At 44.8% G+C, this 15,314-nt stretch overlaps 3 protein-coding genes and 1 non-coding gene across 7 annotated transcripts; 1 reads left to right on the forward strand and 3 right to left on the reverse strand.

The window, feature by feature from the left end:
- Nucleotides 1-462: 462 nt before the first annotated feature.
- LOC115247164 (small conductance calcium-activated potassium channel protein 3-like) lies at nt 463-5,710 on the reverse strand. The gene is made up of 10 exons (XM_029827800.1): nt 5,467-5,710; nt 4,108-5,142; nt 3,602-4,015; nt 3,434-3,529; nt 2,889-3,307; nt 2,480-2,621; nt 2,206-2,316; nt 1,981-2,108; nt 1,834-1,903; nt 463-1,246 (listed from the first exon to the last, which is right to left on the reverse strand). Exons 2-10 carry the CDS (start codon nt 5,125-5,127, stop codon nt 959-961), a joined length of 2,688 nt encoding a protein of 895 aa, XP_029683660.1. The 5' UTR covers nt 5,128-5,142; nt 5,467-5,710; the 3' UTR covers nt 463-958.
- Nucleotides 5,711-6,908: 1,198 nt separating this feature from the next.
- ccdc124 (coiled-coil domain containing 124) lies at nt 6,909-9,448 on the reverse strand. Its single transcript, XM_011615024.2, has 5 exons — nt 9,306-9,448; nt 8,654-8,847; nt 7,833-8,031; nt 7,655-7,760; nt 6,909-7,584 (listed from the first exon to the last, which is right to left on the reverse strand). The coding sequence occupies exons 2-5, from the start codon at nt 8,810-8,812 to the stop codon at nt 7,380-7,382; spliced, it is 669 nt and encodes a 222-aa protein (XP_011613326.1). The 5' UTR covers nt 8,813-8,847; nt 9,306-9,448; the 3' UTR covers nt 6,909-7,379.
- Nucleotides 9,449-9,812: 364 nt separating this feature from the next.
- On the reverse strand, nt 9,813-14,973 carry cluap1 (clusterin associated protein 1). 4 transcript variants are annotated; one of them, XM_029827805.1, is made up of 13 exons: nt 14,222-14,973; nt 13,544-13,605; nt 13,274-13,385; nt 13,088-13,172; nt 12,831-13,010; nt 12,609-12,704; nt 11,694-11,777; nt 11,468-11,601; nt 11,252-11,393; nt 11,104-11,176; nt 10,917-11,027; nt 10,767-10,816; nt 9,919-10,184 (listed from the first exon to the last, which is right to left on the reverse strand). In XM_029827805.1, exons 2-13 carry the CDS (start codon nt 13,563-13,565, stop codon nt 10,008-10,010), a joined length of 1,266 nt encoding a protein of 421 aa, XP_029683665.1. In that variant the 5' UTR covers nt 13,566-13,605; nt 14,222-14,973; the 3' UTR covers nt 9,919-10,007. The 4 variants fall into 4 exon arrangements, with proteins under 4 accessions (XP_029683666.1, XP_029683665.1, XP_029683664.1 ...); XM_029827804.1 differs by lacking the exon at nt 14,222-14,973 and adding an exon at nt 13,993-14,194; XM_029827803.1 differs by lacking the exon at nt 14,222-14,973 and adding an exon at nt 13,832-14,194.
- trnaa-ugc (transfer RNA alanine (anticodon UGC)) lies at nt 11,905-11,976 on the forward strand. Its single transcript has one exon. It is a non-coding gene; the product is annotated as a tRNA-Ala (tRNA).
- Nucleotides 14,974-15,314: the final 341 nt, after the last annotated feature.

Below are 15,314 nucleotides of genomic sequence, written 5' to 3' on the forward strand. Positions count from 1 at the left end.
GGAGCTTAGCTTCAGCGCGCGAAATGACATTCTCGTGGGTGCAGCTCGCCTCCATATATTCTCGCGAGATTCCGCGGTAACCGGCATCCTGACAAACAAATGGGGGTCTTGGTAAACAGTCTTCTGAGAGCAACACCCCGCATGACCTTCAGTGTTTGGTGTAAGAGCATTTATACTGTTGAAAAGGTCAAACACTGTTAGATCCCGTAGTTGACCTGAAAATGCTGTTTTATAAACTCCATCAATGGTTCAGTTAGGTACAAAGAGAGAACAAACAAAAACAGTATGTATTCATTAGTAGTGTCCATTTTCTTTAGAATCCATTCATTTAGTGTTCCTAACTTGGCAATTTTAGCCAACATTAAACTTTGACTTAAACAAATAAACCAATGCTGATGGTGGATTGTTGGATCATGTGCCACTCCTCTTACAACCCAATTGTAACAAAAACATGAACTCTATTATGAATGATGCTGTTAAAAGTAAGTCAAAGTCAAGAACTTTTCAGGCAATGTTTTAATTTACCATTAAGTCTGAACAAAATAAAATTGCTACTGCGGAAAACTTACAAAGTTAGATTAGAATTTACACTTTCAAAAAGAGATTAAATACAAACTTTAAAAAACAAAACTATGATGTTTGAAACATCCTCTTCCATTAGAAAGTGAGAATTTATTTCTAAATAAATGTTACTTGGATCATCTTGAATACTCCTGGCTTTGAAAACGTTCCTGCCTTTCCTCTATTATAAGCTTTGAGCTGAGGAAATGAGTGAATAGTAATCCCCTTTTCTTCAGAATCTCCAACAGTGACTTAGCTTTTTATTCAGGCTGGTCGGTAACAGTCGGCAGCCCAGACTGTCAGGGCTGAATTGTGTAACTGTATAAATCTGATACAGAGCATCCAAAGTGTGTACGAAGAAAGGTTTCACATAAAGACCAAAGTTGCAGGGTGAGTTTTATAAACTGCATGGGGTATCTGGTGTGCTGGGTCCTGCATAGAGCTGCCTGGCAGGGACTGAACAACACTCAGGGCTCAAAGAGGATGACAGGAAGTGGACCCTGCAGGCCAGCTCATCCAGAAAGTCTCTTTGTAACTTAGTTATTGCTTGAGAGAGCACAACAGGTAGCGACTGGACGCAGAGAAGGACGGAGTCCAGCTTCTCCTCCAGAGCTACGATCCTCCTGTCCAGGTCCTCCCGCCTGTGCTGCAGCTCCGTCAACAGGTCATACATCATGTTCTGCGTCTGGAAACCAGTAAGACCACAGTTCACACATCTGATGTCGAAGCAACTGCTTAGAAGGTGGTGAGCGTGGGTGGAAAATAGTGCTCCGGCATCAAAATGACTCAATGTCTGCCTTGCACTTGCACCTTTGAAGGTACAATAAGCTTGTGGAGACAATCTCACTGTTAAATTGTTACAGATGGAAGGAGATGTGTAATTTTCTAGAACAATCACTGAAAGAATTCCTCTACTTTCGAAAAAAAAAACAACGTAAAAATGACAACAACTTGTGGATTTCTAAAATAAAAATGTAAATGAAGACAAAGGTGAAGTTTTTTAAAGAATGTATATATGTGAACTATTTAAAAGCCCGTGTGTGTGTGTGTGTGTGTGTGTGTGTGCAGCCATTAAGCTGCTCAATTCATATTTTATTCATTGGCCCATTTGTGTCTTGTTTTGGTTTGTTTTCTATATGCAGATATAATAGAAACTGCAAAAATAAATTATTCTGTACAGTGAATATGAAACAATCAAATGCCACGATGACTAACAGACTTGTTTCAACGGATTCCCGAACATCAGAGGAATTTAAATGTCACCGTACGAACCTTGGCCAGGTCGGCAACTGTGTTGGCCTGATCAGTCAATTTCCTCTGCTCCATTTTCAGAGCCCGAAGTCTAGAAATGTTGATTGGACATCATGTATATTACAAACTGACCACTCACTGGTTACAGTGTACAGACTGGAGACCTACTGGTGGATGGACTGAAGGAATTTGCGCTGATGGTGTCGTATTTTGGCCCGGTCCACCTTCTTGACCAGCTTGGTGTTTTTGTAGATGAGCCAAGTCTCCCTTAAAACATTTGCTGCTGTGTTTTTGATCTAAAGAGGAATGTTTGTAATGCAAGAAGTCGGACCAGAACTGATGCTATTTGGTTAGGATACTTTCTAACTACCAGTAGATTTGAAATGCTGAGACCTTTTTGTAGAGCTGAGTGTCCATCATGAAGTTGTGCACGTGCTTCTCGGCTCTGGTGAGCTCAGACTTCCTTGCAACCACTGCGACCACCAGCGCTGTGCAGCCCGCCCCCTAAAGAGCAGAGCGCCATTTACGGCACTAAAACTGTTCCGACATGATGATCAGACAAATGGCCGCGTTTATGTGCACTCTGAAATTTAACCTTCATTAAAACATTGATGATGGAATTTACATAAGTCTGGGTGACTTCCACCGTGTCGTTCTGGAGTCTCACCATGATTCCTGTCAGCAGACAAACTCCCTTCCCACAGTAGGTGTGAGGGACCATGTCACCGTAGCCGATGGACAAGAAGGTGATGGAGATCAGCCACATGGCCCCGAGGAAAGTACTGGTCACCTCGTGCGCATTGTGGTACCTGCACAGTCGTGACAAGGACTCGGAACATGTTTCAATTTGAAGTGAATGAGGTGGGTAAATTTACACAGGTTAATTGCATACTTGTGCAACCACCCTAATCAACGAATAATCACTGAATAAACTACAAAATTGATGAAACTAAAACAATTTCAAATCCAAAATTATGATCCTAAATAAACGTTGTCCCTAAAGGTGTATTAGAATAGATCAAATAAATAAATCCTCGGTTAATTGAGTGGAGTGAGTGTGCTTTTTCAGCTGATACCTCTCACAGACGCGCACGGTCCACGCTGCGATGATCCAGCAGGACACGCTGAAGACCAGCAGAACCGTACCGGGGCAGATGGTCATCAGCGTCTTCATCACGAAGCGGGTGTCAAAGCTGATTTTGTTGAGCGCCCCGATGCTGCGGGAAGAAGCGTCGGTGAAGAGCTTGCTGTGGAGCAGCATCACCCGGCCGATCAGGTAGAGGCGCAGGAACATCGGCACGGAGAGGAGGACGTCCACGTCGGCGTCGGCAGCGGCCGCCGTGTAGCTGCGGGCCAGACGAGTGGTCCAGCTGAAGACGCTCTGGCCCGGGACAGGGTGGATGGCACAGACGAGGAGCTCCAGGAGGACAAAGAGAATCCTCTCAAAGGTCATAGCTATCCTCCAATCGTCTGCACCGTTGTCCACCATGAAGAGCTAGAAGAAAGGCGAGAGAAAGGCCTTCATGGAGAGGCACTGATACTCATAATAAACAAGGTTATTTTATGAGTACACTGTTTCTAAAACAAAAGTGTGTGTGAACTTGATCCTTCATCCACATACCTGAATTTCTCTTGCATGGTACATCACAATGAGAACCAAGAGAACAGCCGTGGAGGTGCTGATCATGCCCTTCAGCACGTGTGAATATATAGATTCCTGAGGAACATGAAGACAACATGACAACCTGATGGGAAGTTTTTAAAAACTATATAATAAAGAGGACCTCACCTTGCTATAAAACACTCTCGACAGCTCCGTCTCAATCACCATGACCAAAATCCCAAACATCCCACAGACCAACGCGTAGTCGCTCAAGAGTTTGCGCTTCCCAAAGAGAGCCTTCCTCTGGCCCAGCCGGTAGCCGATATCCTTGGTCTTCTTCTGCTTTGCACTGCCTTCCTCCCCGGTGGCGTTCTCACTGTTGGCCTTGGAATCCTCCCTGATGACTTTGGAAAAGGCGTCTTCCAGGATGGCGCTGTGGAGGAGCTGAAGTGGGTGCTGGCCAGAGCCCACGTCTGAGAGAGTGGAGCGAGAGAGCGTACGTACGGCGTCCCCGTTGGCTCCAGATTCCAGGATGTCCGAAGCTGCGGGGGTGTTCTTGAGAAGAGAAAGCTCTGATCCACTGAAGGGGTGGGAGTTTCTCTGAAAAGTCAGACATTGGATGTTGACGTATAGGGAGGCAGAGACGTCTAGAAACATACACAGATCACATCATGCTCTGATACTCTGCTGACCTTGCACTGTCGTTTTATCTCCTCCAGTAAGTCCTGGTTTTGGAGTGAGCTGTACAGGCTGCTGGATAAAGACTGGACACTCCTGACGCTGGCTGGAGGAGATGGCTTCCTCTGGGTGGTGGGGGGCAGCGGGTTGTGTGGGAGGTGACAGCAGTTGTGGACGATGGAGGGATCTTTCGAGGCCTTGCACAGCGGGTCGTGGGAGTCTTGTCTCTGCTGAACCAGTATCGGCTCGGTACCAAACAGTTCTGTCCAGTTGAAATCGGCTGGAGCAATGGGCAGAGGGTCTCCTCGGGGCTTCTGTGTTGGGTCGGTGGAGTCCAGGGGTATGTTGAATAGAGTGCCGTGACCACTTTCTTTAAGTTTGTAAAGGTTGCACGGCTGCAGCAGATTTTCACAGGGGTAGTTTGCTGAAGGCTCCTGCACCAACACTTTGTGGCTGGTAGAGATTCGGCTGCTTTGAGGAGAACCTTGGGCATACGGCGAAGACAAAAGGCTTCTTCTCCCTGTAAGATTGGAGAGCCGATCTCGGACTGAGTCCCGTTTAGAATGCAAACTAGAAGCCTCGGGCTGTTGGTGGCTGCGGGGACAGGAACAGACACATCCCTCGTGGCTGTTCAGTTGCCCCACACAACTGCCCGAGCTCTGGCACGAAGATGAACCCTCTCCTCCGCCGCCGACCTGACTGTGAAGCAGCAGCCAGTCGTGGTCGCTCAGCTCCGACAAGGTTAGGTTTCGGCTTTTTGGCGGAGGCGTCCCGTCTGAAGCCCCCGTTGGACAGATTCCGTTCGACTTCGCTTTGAGCGGAGGAAACCCGCAGCACAGGCTCGACCCCTCTGAGGGAAGAGGCGCCTCAGCAGCAGCGTCCAGACGCTGTCTGCACTCACCCTCAGACGGTTTTGGCGGCGGTGGCGGCGTGGCCCTCGAGGTGAGACGCTCGCGGTCTCCGTCGTTCACGACCTCACCTGTGGAGTCCAGACGCCGGGTGGCATTGGTGGGCTTAACCAGAATCACACGCATGACTGGGCTGCAGGGCTGAGGAGGATGGAGCAAAGAAACCGATCTTGTTAGTTTGTTGTCAGGAACAGATGTGTCACATGTGCGAGGGTGGGCACACACGCATGCACACACACACACACACACATGCACACACACGCTGAAACACAGGAGACTCTGAAATGACTTGAAATACATCACTGCTTATCCTACTTTTAATAATAGTGCTGTTTTTTTGTTTTTGTGTAGCAAACAGAACCAACAACTGGCGCGATCCACAAAACAATATAATTGATATAGATATATATTTTATTACCTTTTTAAAAACACTAAACACATTTTTTAAAGTCTGGGTATTCTTACCTCTGTGTCACAGGACGTTTGTCTCCAGAATTGAAAGACAGAAGTGGGTGTTGGATGTGGTGTCTCCCAGGACAAACACTGAATAAAAGCCGCTCTGGAGGCGCTCTCCTTTGAAAGTAATGATTAGAATTCAAAGCTAAGAAAGAAGGAGGGCGGCAGCAGCTGGCTGCAGGGTTGCCATGCAAATGGATGCAGTGTGGGAGGGTCCAGCAACAGGTCGGACGCTGATAAACCCGCAGCGGTAACATCACACCCACAGGTTTAAACAACAGGAACAGTGAGAGGAGGCTGATTGGTTCTTAGGGAGAATCAAAGGTCATTTGAAGTTGCCATCGATGCTTTTCAAAGGCCGTCGCACAGGCTCTCATCTCGTCCGCAATGGACAAAAGAAGGCCGGTTTTAAATCAGGTCATGAAAGAACTGAAGCAACAAGAACAAAAACAAGTACACTGAAAGGGGGATTCATCGGTTACCTATGTTAGAAGTCCATCCTGTCTGAAATGTATTAGGTTTTTATTAATCAAGAGCCCTGCTTTTAAAAATGTAAACACACACTGAGTGCGTACAATGATTGCTATGAATGGGAATCAGATTTAGAGCAACAAAATGAGTCAGAGCACAGAACTGAAGCCAAAATAAGAGTATTTTTGCAATTTTATGGCATTTTCCCCATAATTTTCAAACTTTGACGCCAGCTAAATTTTATTGTAACCTTATGACAAAGGAAATTCCATATTGCTTTATCTTTGAAATATTTGCTATTTTAATGGGACTAATGGATATATTTATTTGTACGCATTGGTCAATTACCGGCTAAATGGCTAAAATTGATTGTGCACAAGTTAAGTGGTGCGTGAAAGCGAATGTTTTTTTTAATGTAATCATCCTGTTTTAATTATTTAACTAGAAAAGAGTGAAGACCTCTGCCAAGCAAGTCATTTTGTCACCTACACCTCTTATATAACCAGTTGTAATACAAGGTTGCATAACATGCTGCTTTAGGATCAAAGACCCCTGCATGAGTGCTAAAATATTACTTCACCTTGTTTATTCATCAGCTCAGCATAAACCAAAAAGGTTACAAATGTATACTCTTAAGAAGAGATCCTGCAATACACAGTATGGCCACCAGATGCCCCAAACATTTAAGTTAAAATCATATGGAAACTTTATTTGGCTTCAGTCTTAACAGCCACGTGGTATTTCTATTCTACTGTTTGATGTAAACACATTTAGTGATTTAAATATTTTTAAATTCTGATGTTAGATGCTGTTTTTTCTTAGAGATTATAACAAACCAAATGTTTAAGTCTATGAATGGTAGGAATGGCTTTTCAGCTGATATCCAGGTTAAGATGTGTGTGACATTAGCATAGGAGCTTCTGATTAGACACATTTATATGGACTTTGTGCATTTCTGATGCATATTAACCAACAGCAACTTTGATGTTGAATGTCCATTTTATTATTTCACATCTTGTTGATTACATAAGTAACCATAAAAAAGTTATTTTGAGTGATTATAAATTGAACATAAGGGGGAGTGATTTTGAGGTCTGGACCTGAAATCCTAGCATCTTTGTGAGTGAGAGGTGTGAAATTAGTCCCTTCCCCTCAGAGTCAGCGCTACACACCAGCCGCAGCATTTAGCTTAATCAACCGCTAAAACGAAGATGACGATCCAGTTGCAAACCTTAATAAGTTACTTTCACAAAATTGGTCTTGTCACCTTCCCGAGAGTACCAAAAATCATGAAGTTGAGGTGCTAGACAGCTTTGTCAGAGAAATGGCGCACAGGCACAAAGAGGAGTCGTGACCTTTGACCTGCCACTGCGGGGGTGATTTCTCATCAGTGGAACTTAAATTGAGTTCACATTTTCAAAGCCAGGATCCAGGAAGTTGCAGGATGTTTTTCACTTTGCGTTGTAAGCGGTAAAGCGTTGGTTGAGAGGATTCTCCGGCGCCTTCATCCACTCCTTCTTCAGCTGCTGCTTCAGCTGTGACAATCTCATGTTGGGGTTCTCTTTCTTCAGGAGAGGCATGTTGGCCTCCTCATAGGCGGCAAACGCTGCCTTCATCCTTCGTTCAGGGTGGTGGTCCTGGTCCTCAGGCCCCGTGCTGGAGACAGGCGGAGTTCATGATGATGAGACGTTCCCAGTAAGTGGAAAAATGATAAAACACGCAGTACCTGAGAGCAGCGATGGCGTCTTCTATTGTTCTCGCCTCCACGGTTCCTTCATCAGGAACAATTCTGTTTATGTTCTCTTCCAGTGGAATCTCCAGGTGGCTCATTTCTGTGGGAATAAATCTTTATTTGACCAGGCTACGGTGGTGCTTTACAGCCAAACTGTCTGGTACAGACTGACCTTTAGGCTTTATCTCCAGCTGCTCCTGCTGCAGCTGCTCTGCCTGAAGCGCCTCCTCAATCTGGGCACGAGTTACTTTACCAGCACATGCCAGCTCCTTCTGAGATTTGCCTCTGATCCTAGCGCTCTCCTCATCTAGAAGTCGTTGGTTTTCCTTCTTTCTCTCCAGAAGCTCAAGCCTCTTCTTCTCTTTGTCCCCCTTCAATGGCAAAAGGCATGGCATCAGACTTTCAGGAGTACCAATCATCATGTCCTTGCAGTTATTATCAAAAGAATTCTTTAATTTAGCCAGCTTTATCCTTAATGGTAGTTTTTTTCAAACAGGCTCTCACCTTTAGCCTTGAATTTCAATTTAGGAGCAATCAGAAGGGCCTAATCTGAATCTCAGGCTGGTTTATAAGGAGAGATCAACTCACTTAAGGAACCTGTTAGAACCTGTGAGGAACCTCACTGTTGTCAGAGGGACTCTTGAGAAGTGCTGAACAAAAGGACACCTACGTTTCTGGCAGTGGACCGAGACTGACAGGATTTAGAGGATGCTAAATATTTCTGGTTTTAAATTGGTACATTTTATGAGCCATTGCTTCACCATGGTTCACCTCAACCAGCAGCAACTCTTCAGATAATGCGGTCGCTGAAAACAATATTTGAACAGATGCAAACCAATTCCTTAACAGATCACACTGACAGTCAAATTAATATCCCTAACATGGGTTCAGTCGGCTTGGTCTGCATGCACAAAAAAAGAGAAAACCACATATCTTGAAGCCAAATCCAGAAGTGTGCACGGCGCCATACGAGAAAAAGGAGGCCTTTCCCACCTTTCTCTGCTCTTTTTTGAGGACATGCTTGTCAGTTTCCTCCCACAGGGCATCTTCTTCCTGCTGTTTCTTGCGGGCATCTGCCACTGCCTTGGCCTCTGCCTTGCGGGCTCTGGCTGTGACTGCCTTGGAGTTCTCACCCTGGAACTTCTTTGGCATTCCAACAGCTGCTCTTCAGCTACCAATCGATCTGACTGGTGACATACAAAACACCCATATTAACTAATTATAGCCTTGCACTAACAACACTGGACATGGCACAATGACACAATGGTACACACAACCTCGTTATTGACAAGGGATTACTGGATCACAAAGCGTTTAGTAAGCAGTTTTTGTTTTTCAGCATTATGGGGGAAACACCGCCGAGATTCCTGAACAGTGGATCTATTTACACTGTTTTCTGATACTAAGTGAACTAGATCTACCCGAAACCACCATTGTAAGGGACATAGTTAACGTGAGGAGAAGGTTGAGACAGGAGACCATGAGACAAAAGCCTGCAATTTTGTTTGCCAACGAAAGATAGCAAGCTAGGTTGTGCTAGCTGTGGCTAACCCAAGAAAGAGCTGCAAGGGCACTTTTAAAACCAATGTTGAGCGATAAAACAATGGTAACCTATATAGAAAACGTAAAGTATTATGTGCCATACCAGTTTGAGTAAAAGTTCAGCCCGTACGTAAACAGCAGATGACAGTTCGGAAGATGCATCTGCCACCCCACCTCCAACCGAAAACACCCACCGCGCACACTGATGACGTCAGTCCTTCAGCGCGCCTATACGCTATGAAAACTAACTCAACTCGACCCTTATTATTTAACAAGAATCCAATAGAATTTAAGGCATTTCTTCACAACTCTGAGGCTGAGTAGGAGCTGGTCCCATTTCTGGTCCGTAATAACTCAGGCCTTATCTTGAAGCTTTGTAAGTAGACTGAAATCACATGTCTAGCGACACCTTGTGGTTACATACCTGTATTGGTCTCAAGGCCAGCGTGACAACACAAGTGTGTGTTTTCTGGAGTGTTTTCTTAGATGATCTCGGATCAAAGCGTGAGAGCATGTGCACGTCAGAAGCGTTCAGTGCGACAACTGTGTGTTTGAGCTTGAAACCTACACGACCAAATCCTTTTATAGGGTCAATGATGCCATAATAATAGAAAGGTAAGCAGCTTTTTAATGTCAACTTCAGATTCAGTACAGATTTTGTTAATAACACACCGTACTCTTACTCTGACCATAAAACTTTATTTCATCACTAGTTAAAACCACTAAAGTAAATTTATTATGCACAATTGTGAATAAACTGAAAGGCTTAGGTACATGTGTGTTGTTGTGGGTGGGATGTCTTTAATTAGAAATCATTATCGCTGTCATCCAACATAGACGATCTCATGCCTGGTTTTACGTAGAAGCCTGGAACCCTGGAAATGGGACCGTCCAGAGAGTCATCCTCCAAATCCTTGCTCACCTCGTCATCCTCTTCCTCGTCATCATCATCCTCATGTCCATCAATCTCGCCATCCTCGCTCTGCAGCACAAACATTTATATCTGAATGTTCCAAAAACACCCTCCACAGACACAGTCCAGCAAACTATCGAGCACAAGGATGTAATTAGGAGAATTAGCAACAGGAGAGGACGCCAATGGGATGAATGAATTAAAAGCTACACCTAGTAATCTAACTGGGAAATGTCAGGCTCTATAGAACTGTCTCGTTTCCTCTTGTCTTCTTAACCGCTTTATCCCTTTCAGGTTCATGGGGAGGCTACAGAGGAGAACAACAAAAAACAAACTAATTTAAAAGGAAAATCCATTCCAAACAAAGTGAAACGATCAACCATGACAAAAGCACTGGGGAATGGATTTTCCTTTGGAACGGCCAAAATAAGGGAGCGTGTTGGCGAGCCTCTGGCCCTGCACCAACCTTTCCTTTCCGTTTCTTTTTGGCATGAGGGCTGGACCTTCTGGACGGGGCTACAGCGGGCTTTAATATAGGTGAACCACAAGATCATAAGGATGGAAAACAAGTCAGAGCTCCCGCCGCGGCGCAGACGCAGAGCAGACTCGATGAAAAGGCGGCAGTAGTGAGGTCACCGTGACAGAACTCACCTCGTCACTGTCTCCTCCCTGCATGTTACCGATGACTCGAGCGTCTCGGCCTAGCAAACAAAAACAACGGTCAACGGGGTGAAACGGGCGGCCGTGTTCGTTATGATCGGTTTCGTGTGCGATGATAACAAAGATCCCGTCTGCCTGCACCTGCCGCCATCATGCCTTTCATCGATCGAGGTCGAAAGGGCCGATTCTCTTCGGCGTCGCTGTCTGAGTCCCTGTCGTCCGGAAGGTCCAAATCAGAATCTTCATCTTTCACTGCAGGAGACAGAGTTCATCAAACCAAACCCTCCTGGGACTGTGTGACCAGAGTACGTGTGGCGAGTTGTCTCACAGGAGCTCCACATCAGATCTTTCTCCTCCTGCCTCAGTTTTTGCTGCATCATCCTCATCTTGTTTTCAGCCTCCTGCAATGGAATGAACAAAGCAGCCAAATGTAAGCTGTAATTTCTAAAGATGGCTTCAATTTTCACTCATCTCACCTCAAACCTCTCTTGTTCTAGTCTGTGGTATGACTCCAGCTGGGACTCCAAGCAGCAGAGGATCCTGAACTTCTTCACGTAGAGCTCATATTGCTCCTTTAGCTCTTCCTCAATTTTCTCATATTCATCCATAATGGCAGGTCTGCACATATGAGAGAGGGTCAGAGTCCCTTTGAGCTCACCCGCCCTTGTCTTTCTCCCAGGCTGTGTGCTGACCTGACACTCTGTACCGTCCGGAGTCTCTTCTGGTTTCGCTCCAGTTCCTGTTTCTTCTTCTCTATCTTACTGTCCAGACTGGGTTCATCAGAAGCCAGTTTACTGAGCATGTCTTTGGTCGTCTCCAGACTTTCCTGAATATTGAACAGACGGATGGCGGCACATTTACAACACACAAGCAGAGGTGTGCGTCGTAAAAACAAAGGTTATCAGGAACAACACACACCAAGTCCTCCTTGATGGCAGCTTTCAGGGCCTTCTCAATTTCATTCATTTCGAAAGGTTTAGCGATGGCGACACTTCGGCTCTCCTGCGGATAAACCGGATGTGAGTTCATGGATCATCGTGGAGAACATAGAAATATACCCCATTGTATTGGTTACGTAGATGACGTCATCATGACAGTCTGGGAAAGTCACTTCTTTTGCTCATCCATAGGGGATGTAGCTCAGTGGTAGAGCGCATGCTTTGCATGTATGAGGCCCCGGGTTCAATCCCCGGCATCTCCACACTTTGTTTTTTTTTTTGTGTGAGACTTTTTCCAGGACAGTGCTTTGACCAAGCCACTGAATCCCCAAATGCCCAGAGCATGCATGGATTGCTGATTACTGACTCTAAACCTGTTAAAGTATACTGCTGTTATCTTGTGTATAAAAACAGAAGTTTCCCCTCTGTGGGACTAATAAAAGCTTCTTTGTAATTACTGGTACAGTTGGCAGAAACAGCCTAAGCAGCGGAGAATGATCTTGCGTGTTGGTTTCTACATTTGGAGAGATTAAATTAGTATTTATGAAGGTGGTAAAGTAGCTTCACTGATAACTGATTCATTTATTACCATAGTGAGACAACGAGGTGGTAACCAACACCTGCAAATCTACTAGTATTTCTGTCTCGTCCACACAAACACATGTTTAAAGCCTAAACTGGATTAGAACTGCAATGGTGCCACATCTTAAAATGCTGTATTAATTTAATTGGTGTCCAATTAACCACTGATAATTAGCAATATCAGACAGCAAACCAGTAAGTCATACCATTTTAAAAAGGGACAAAAATAAACATTATTTGACAAATTTTATAATTTTTTGATACAAAAAATAATCACACATTGTAAAACGCCAAATCACATATGCTAATATACCTTCAAGTCCACCTCTTTTGCCAGTAAATCACACAGCGACGCTCCTTTAGATGTGATGACAGACGCCAGCTGACGAGCTGCTTTAAGATCCGACGTCTAGAGTGACGACAGACATTCAGCACAGACACGAGACTCACATCAACCACATGAGACTCTTAATGAGTTTATTATAGAGTATTTCAACTAGCCACATGATGTTAACAACCAGAGGATTTTTCTTACCTGTGAGGTGATGTTGAACTTAAACTTTACGTTGTCCTCCTCATTCCGGTCTCCCAGAGCCGCCTCGGTGGTCTTCATCGCGCTGAACAGCAGTGAGGTCACCTTCAGCATTTCCTTCACTGCATAACCATCAGCCTTGTACACATTCTTGGTATTCAGCTCAATGTGAGCCTTATTTGCCTGCAACCACAACAAAATAAGATCTGACAACTGACCGAAAGCAGATTTTAAATGGCCAACTCGCAAAACAATGTCACCATGAATTCGGCCACCGCCTTGATAAAAAGAACCCTGTCTGTCTCCGTGCTTATGTCAGTAGGAATATCCATTGTAGGCTCATATCTATGCAGAAGAAACAGATGCACAACGCAGAAGATAAATGGCAGAAAATATTCCATTTGACAGAAAAATTGAATGTGGAATGACTTCGGAGAGACACATACCTCTTTACAAGCCATATCAAGATTTCTGCCACTAACGGGAAGTTTGGAGTTCTGAAGCTCTGCATGGAAATCAGGCGAGGAAAGCCTAAAGCCCTCATCATTTCAGTGAAATCTACAAAATGAATGGCAGCAAGTTCAACTGTATGCATACCACAATGGATTTGGCTTGGAAGAAATGAAGCTGTGATTTAAGAAAACCGCTAATTGAAATGGCTTTACAAAGGAAATTTCAAAAACATTTGAAATTTTTGACAAAGGAACGTGACTCACTTCTTAACTCTCTGAAAGACATTTTGACCGGCGGGCTTGCAGATCAACTCACAGTGGTTTCTCTGGAAGCATATCAGAGAAGAAGTGCAATATTTACGAGCAGGGTTGGTGGATGCTTTGCAGGTATTAGCCTATATAGCATATACTATATATATATATATATATATATATATATATATATATATATATATATATTAGCCTCGGCAACACTTAGTGCGACACCACATAGTGCGTTATGTGTTTACAATCTTATGTAATTAGCATTTAAGTGTGTGGAGCTATACTTGCCTACTTCTCATCAGATACGGTACTTTGAAGCGACATATTCGATCAGGTAAACAAGTGAGCTAACGTTACGCTTCAGCCACAGTGGATTCACTAACTAGCTAATAGCAGTCGTCTAATTGTCCTGTTCGTCGGTGAGTATCCAGGCAAGAAAGTTTTGTTACTTGTCGTTTTTGGGTATTCTAGTCATACGTAAGTCCTCTTCGTCCTGTGTTGTTTCATAGCCTTCATAAAATAAGCTAGCTTCAGTAGTCAACACATCTGCTTTGGTCTCTATGGAAACTGAACCTTTCCTACGGAAGCCGCGGTAAGTCAAAAAGGCTGTCGTCATGTGTCGCCAATACCGTAACGTGAATGACACGCCTTCCGGTTTAATTTTTTGAAAAAACTCACTCCCAATCGCGTGTAGCAATTACAAAATGTCAAGTGTTGGCCAGGTAACCCCCATCCAAACGTTGAGTATTCCACAAAATCTGCTAGTTATTGTCGTTCTGTCGTTATTGTGGCTGTAATATGTATGGCCACTAGGGGGTGGTGTCCGCACGCATCCTGGAAGTCTTGCGCATCGACTCGCCGCACTGACGCAGAGCATGATGGAGCAAAGCGGTGGGCCACATCCCGAACACGATCCTGCGGTCCGCGGCCTCCATAGCAAGCGTCTGAAGGAACTAGAGAATGCCGCCCTGCAATCTACCCTAATATCACGAATGGAAGTTGAATCTGGGGCCGACGCCGGGAGTATGACGGAGCAGCAGTCCGGAGAGGGCGAGCATTTGAACAGCTTGTCCACGAACCTCCGCGGCGCCCCCCCGGCACTCGGCGAGGACACCGAGGCAGGAGAAATGGAGCTCGGTGGAAACGTGGCAAAGGAGAGGCTCGAAGAAGAGAGGACCCTGACGGACCATTTAAACAAACGACTACTCTCCTCGTTTCTGGAGAAGCTAAACGAAAGGGACTTGGCGCTTCCTGGTGTTCAGCGGCTGGACTGTGCTGTCGCGGATGAGGACTCAAACAGGGCCGCAGATGAGTGGTAAAGGACTGGGCTGACAAGGCAACGCTGGTGGGGAGGACTGGGACCAGTGGGCACGGATTACAGTCCCACAACAGTGACGGATCTGCTTTGCCCACCGGTTGATAACCGGAAGTCATGGGTGTCTGGAAATAAATTGCAGCCTGTATGTTCCTGTAAATGAAGAATGAATGAAATTTGAGAAAATGAAATAAATCATGGTCATGTGATATATACTGCTTTTGTACTCTTGAGTAAGTGTGTTTTTGTAATGCGGGACAACTTGAGAAAGTGTGTTTTGAACGTGTAATATTAGCGCTGGCCGCTAGGTGTCAGTATACACAAACCTGATTGAAATATTATGCAAGTAATTCAAAGTATGTTTAAACCGTTTGTGTTTCTTTTTTTTAAGTTAACAATCCAATCAGGTCTGTGTGGTGCAGAATGATTTGTTCCCACTTTCATCACATTCATGCT

The sequence above is a fragment of the Takifugu rubripes genome, chromosome 20 (assembly GCF_901000725.2).
Source record: "Takifugu rubripes chromosome 20, fTakRub1.2, whole genome shotgun sequence".
Classification (NCBI taxonomy): Eukaryota; Metazoa; Chordata; class Actinopteri; order Tetraodontiformes; family Tetraodontidae; genus Takifugu; species Takifugu rubripes.

Coding starts and splice junctions, on each gene's coding strand:
- LOC115247164 (XM_029827800.1), bottom strand. CDS start 5,127: ATGCGTGTGATTCTGGTTAAGCCCACCAATGCCACCCGGCGTCTGGAC. Junction 2,317..2,479: donor GTCTGCTGACAGGAATCATG/GTGAGACTCCAG, acceptor TCTGCTCTTTAG/GGGGCGGGCTGCACAGCGCT. Junction 1,247..1,833: donor CAGTTGCCGACCTGGCCAAG/GTTCGTACGGTG, acceptor ACTGGTTTCCAG/ACGCAGAACATGATGTATGA.
- ccdc124 (XM_011615024.2), bottom strand. CDS start 8,812: ATGCCAAAGAAGTTCCAGGGTGAGAACTCCAAGGCAGTCACAGCCAGA. Junction 8,032..8,653: donor TCAAAAAAGAGCAGAGAAAG/GTGGGAAAGGCC, acceptor TTGCCATTGAAG/GGGGACAAAGAGAAGAAGAG. Junction 7,761..7,832: donor GCTGGAGATAAAGCCTAAAG/GTCAGTCTGTAC, acceptor TTATTCCCACAG/AAATGAGCCACCTGGAGATT.
- cluap1 (XM_029827806.1), bottom strand. CDS start 13,565: ATGTCTTTCAGAGAGTTAAGAA. Junction 11,602..11,693: donor CTGCCATCAAGGAGGACTTG/GTGTGTGTTGTT, acceptor TTCAATATTCAG/GAAAGTCTGGAGACGACCAA. Junction 11,028..11,103: donor AGATCTGATGTGGAGCTCCT/GTGAGACAACTC, acceptor TGTCTCCTGCAG/TGAAAGATGAAGATTCTGAT.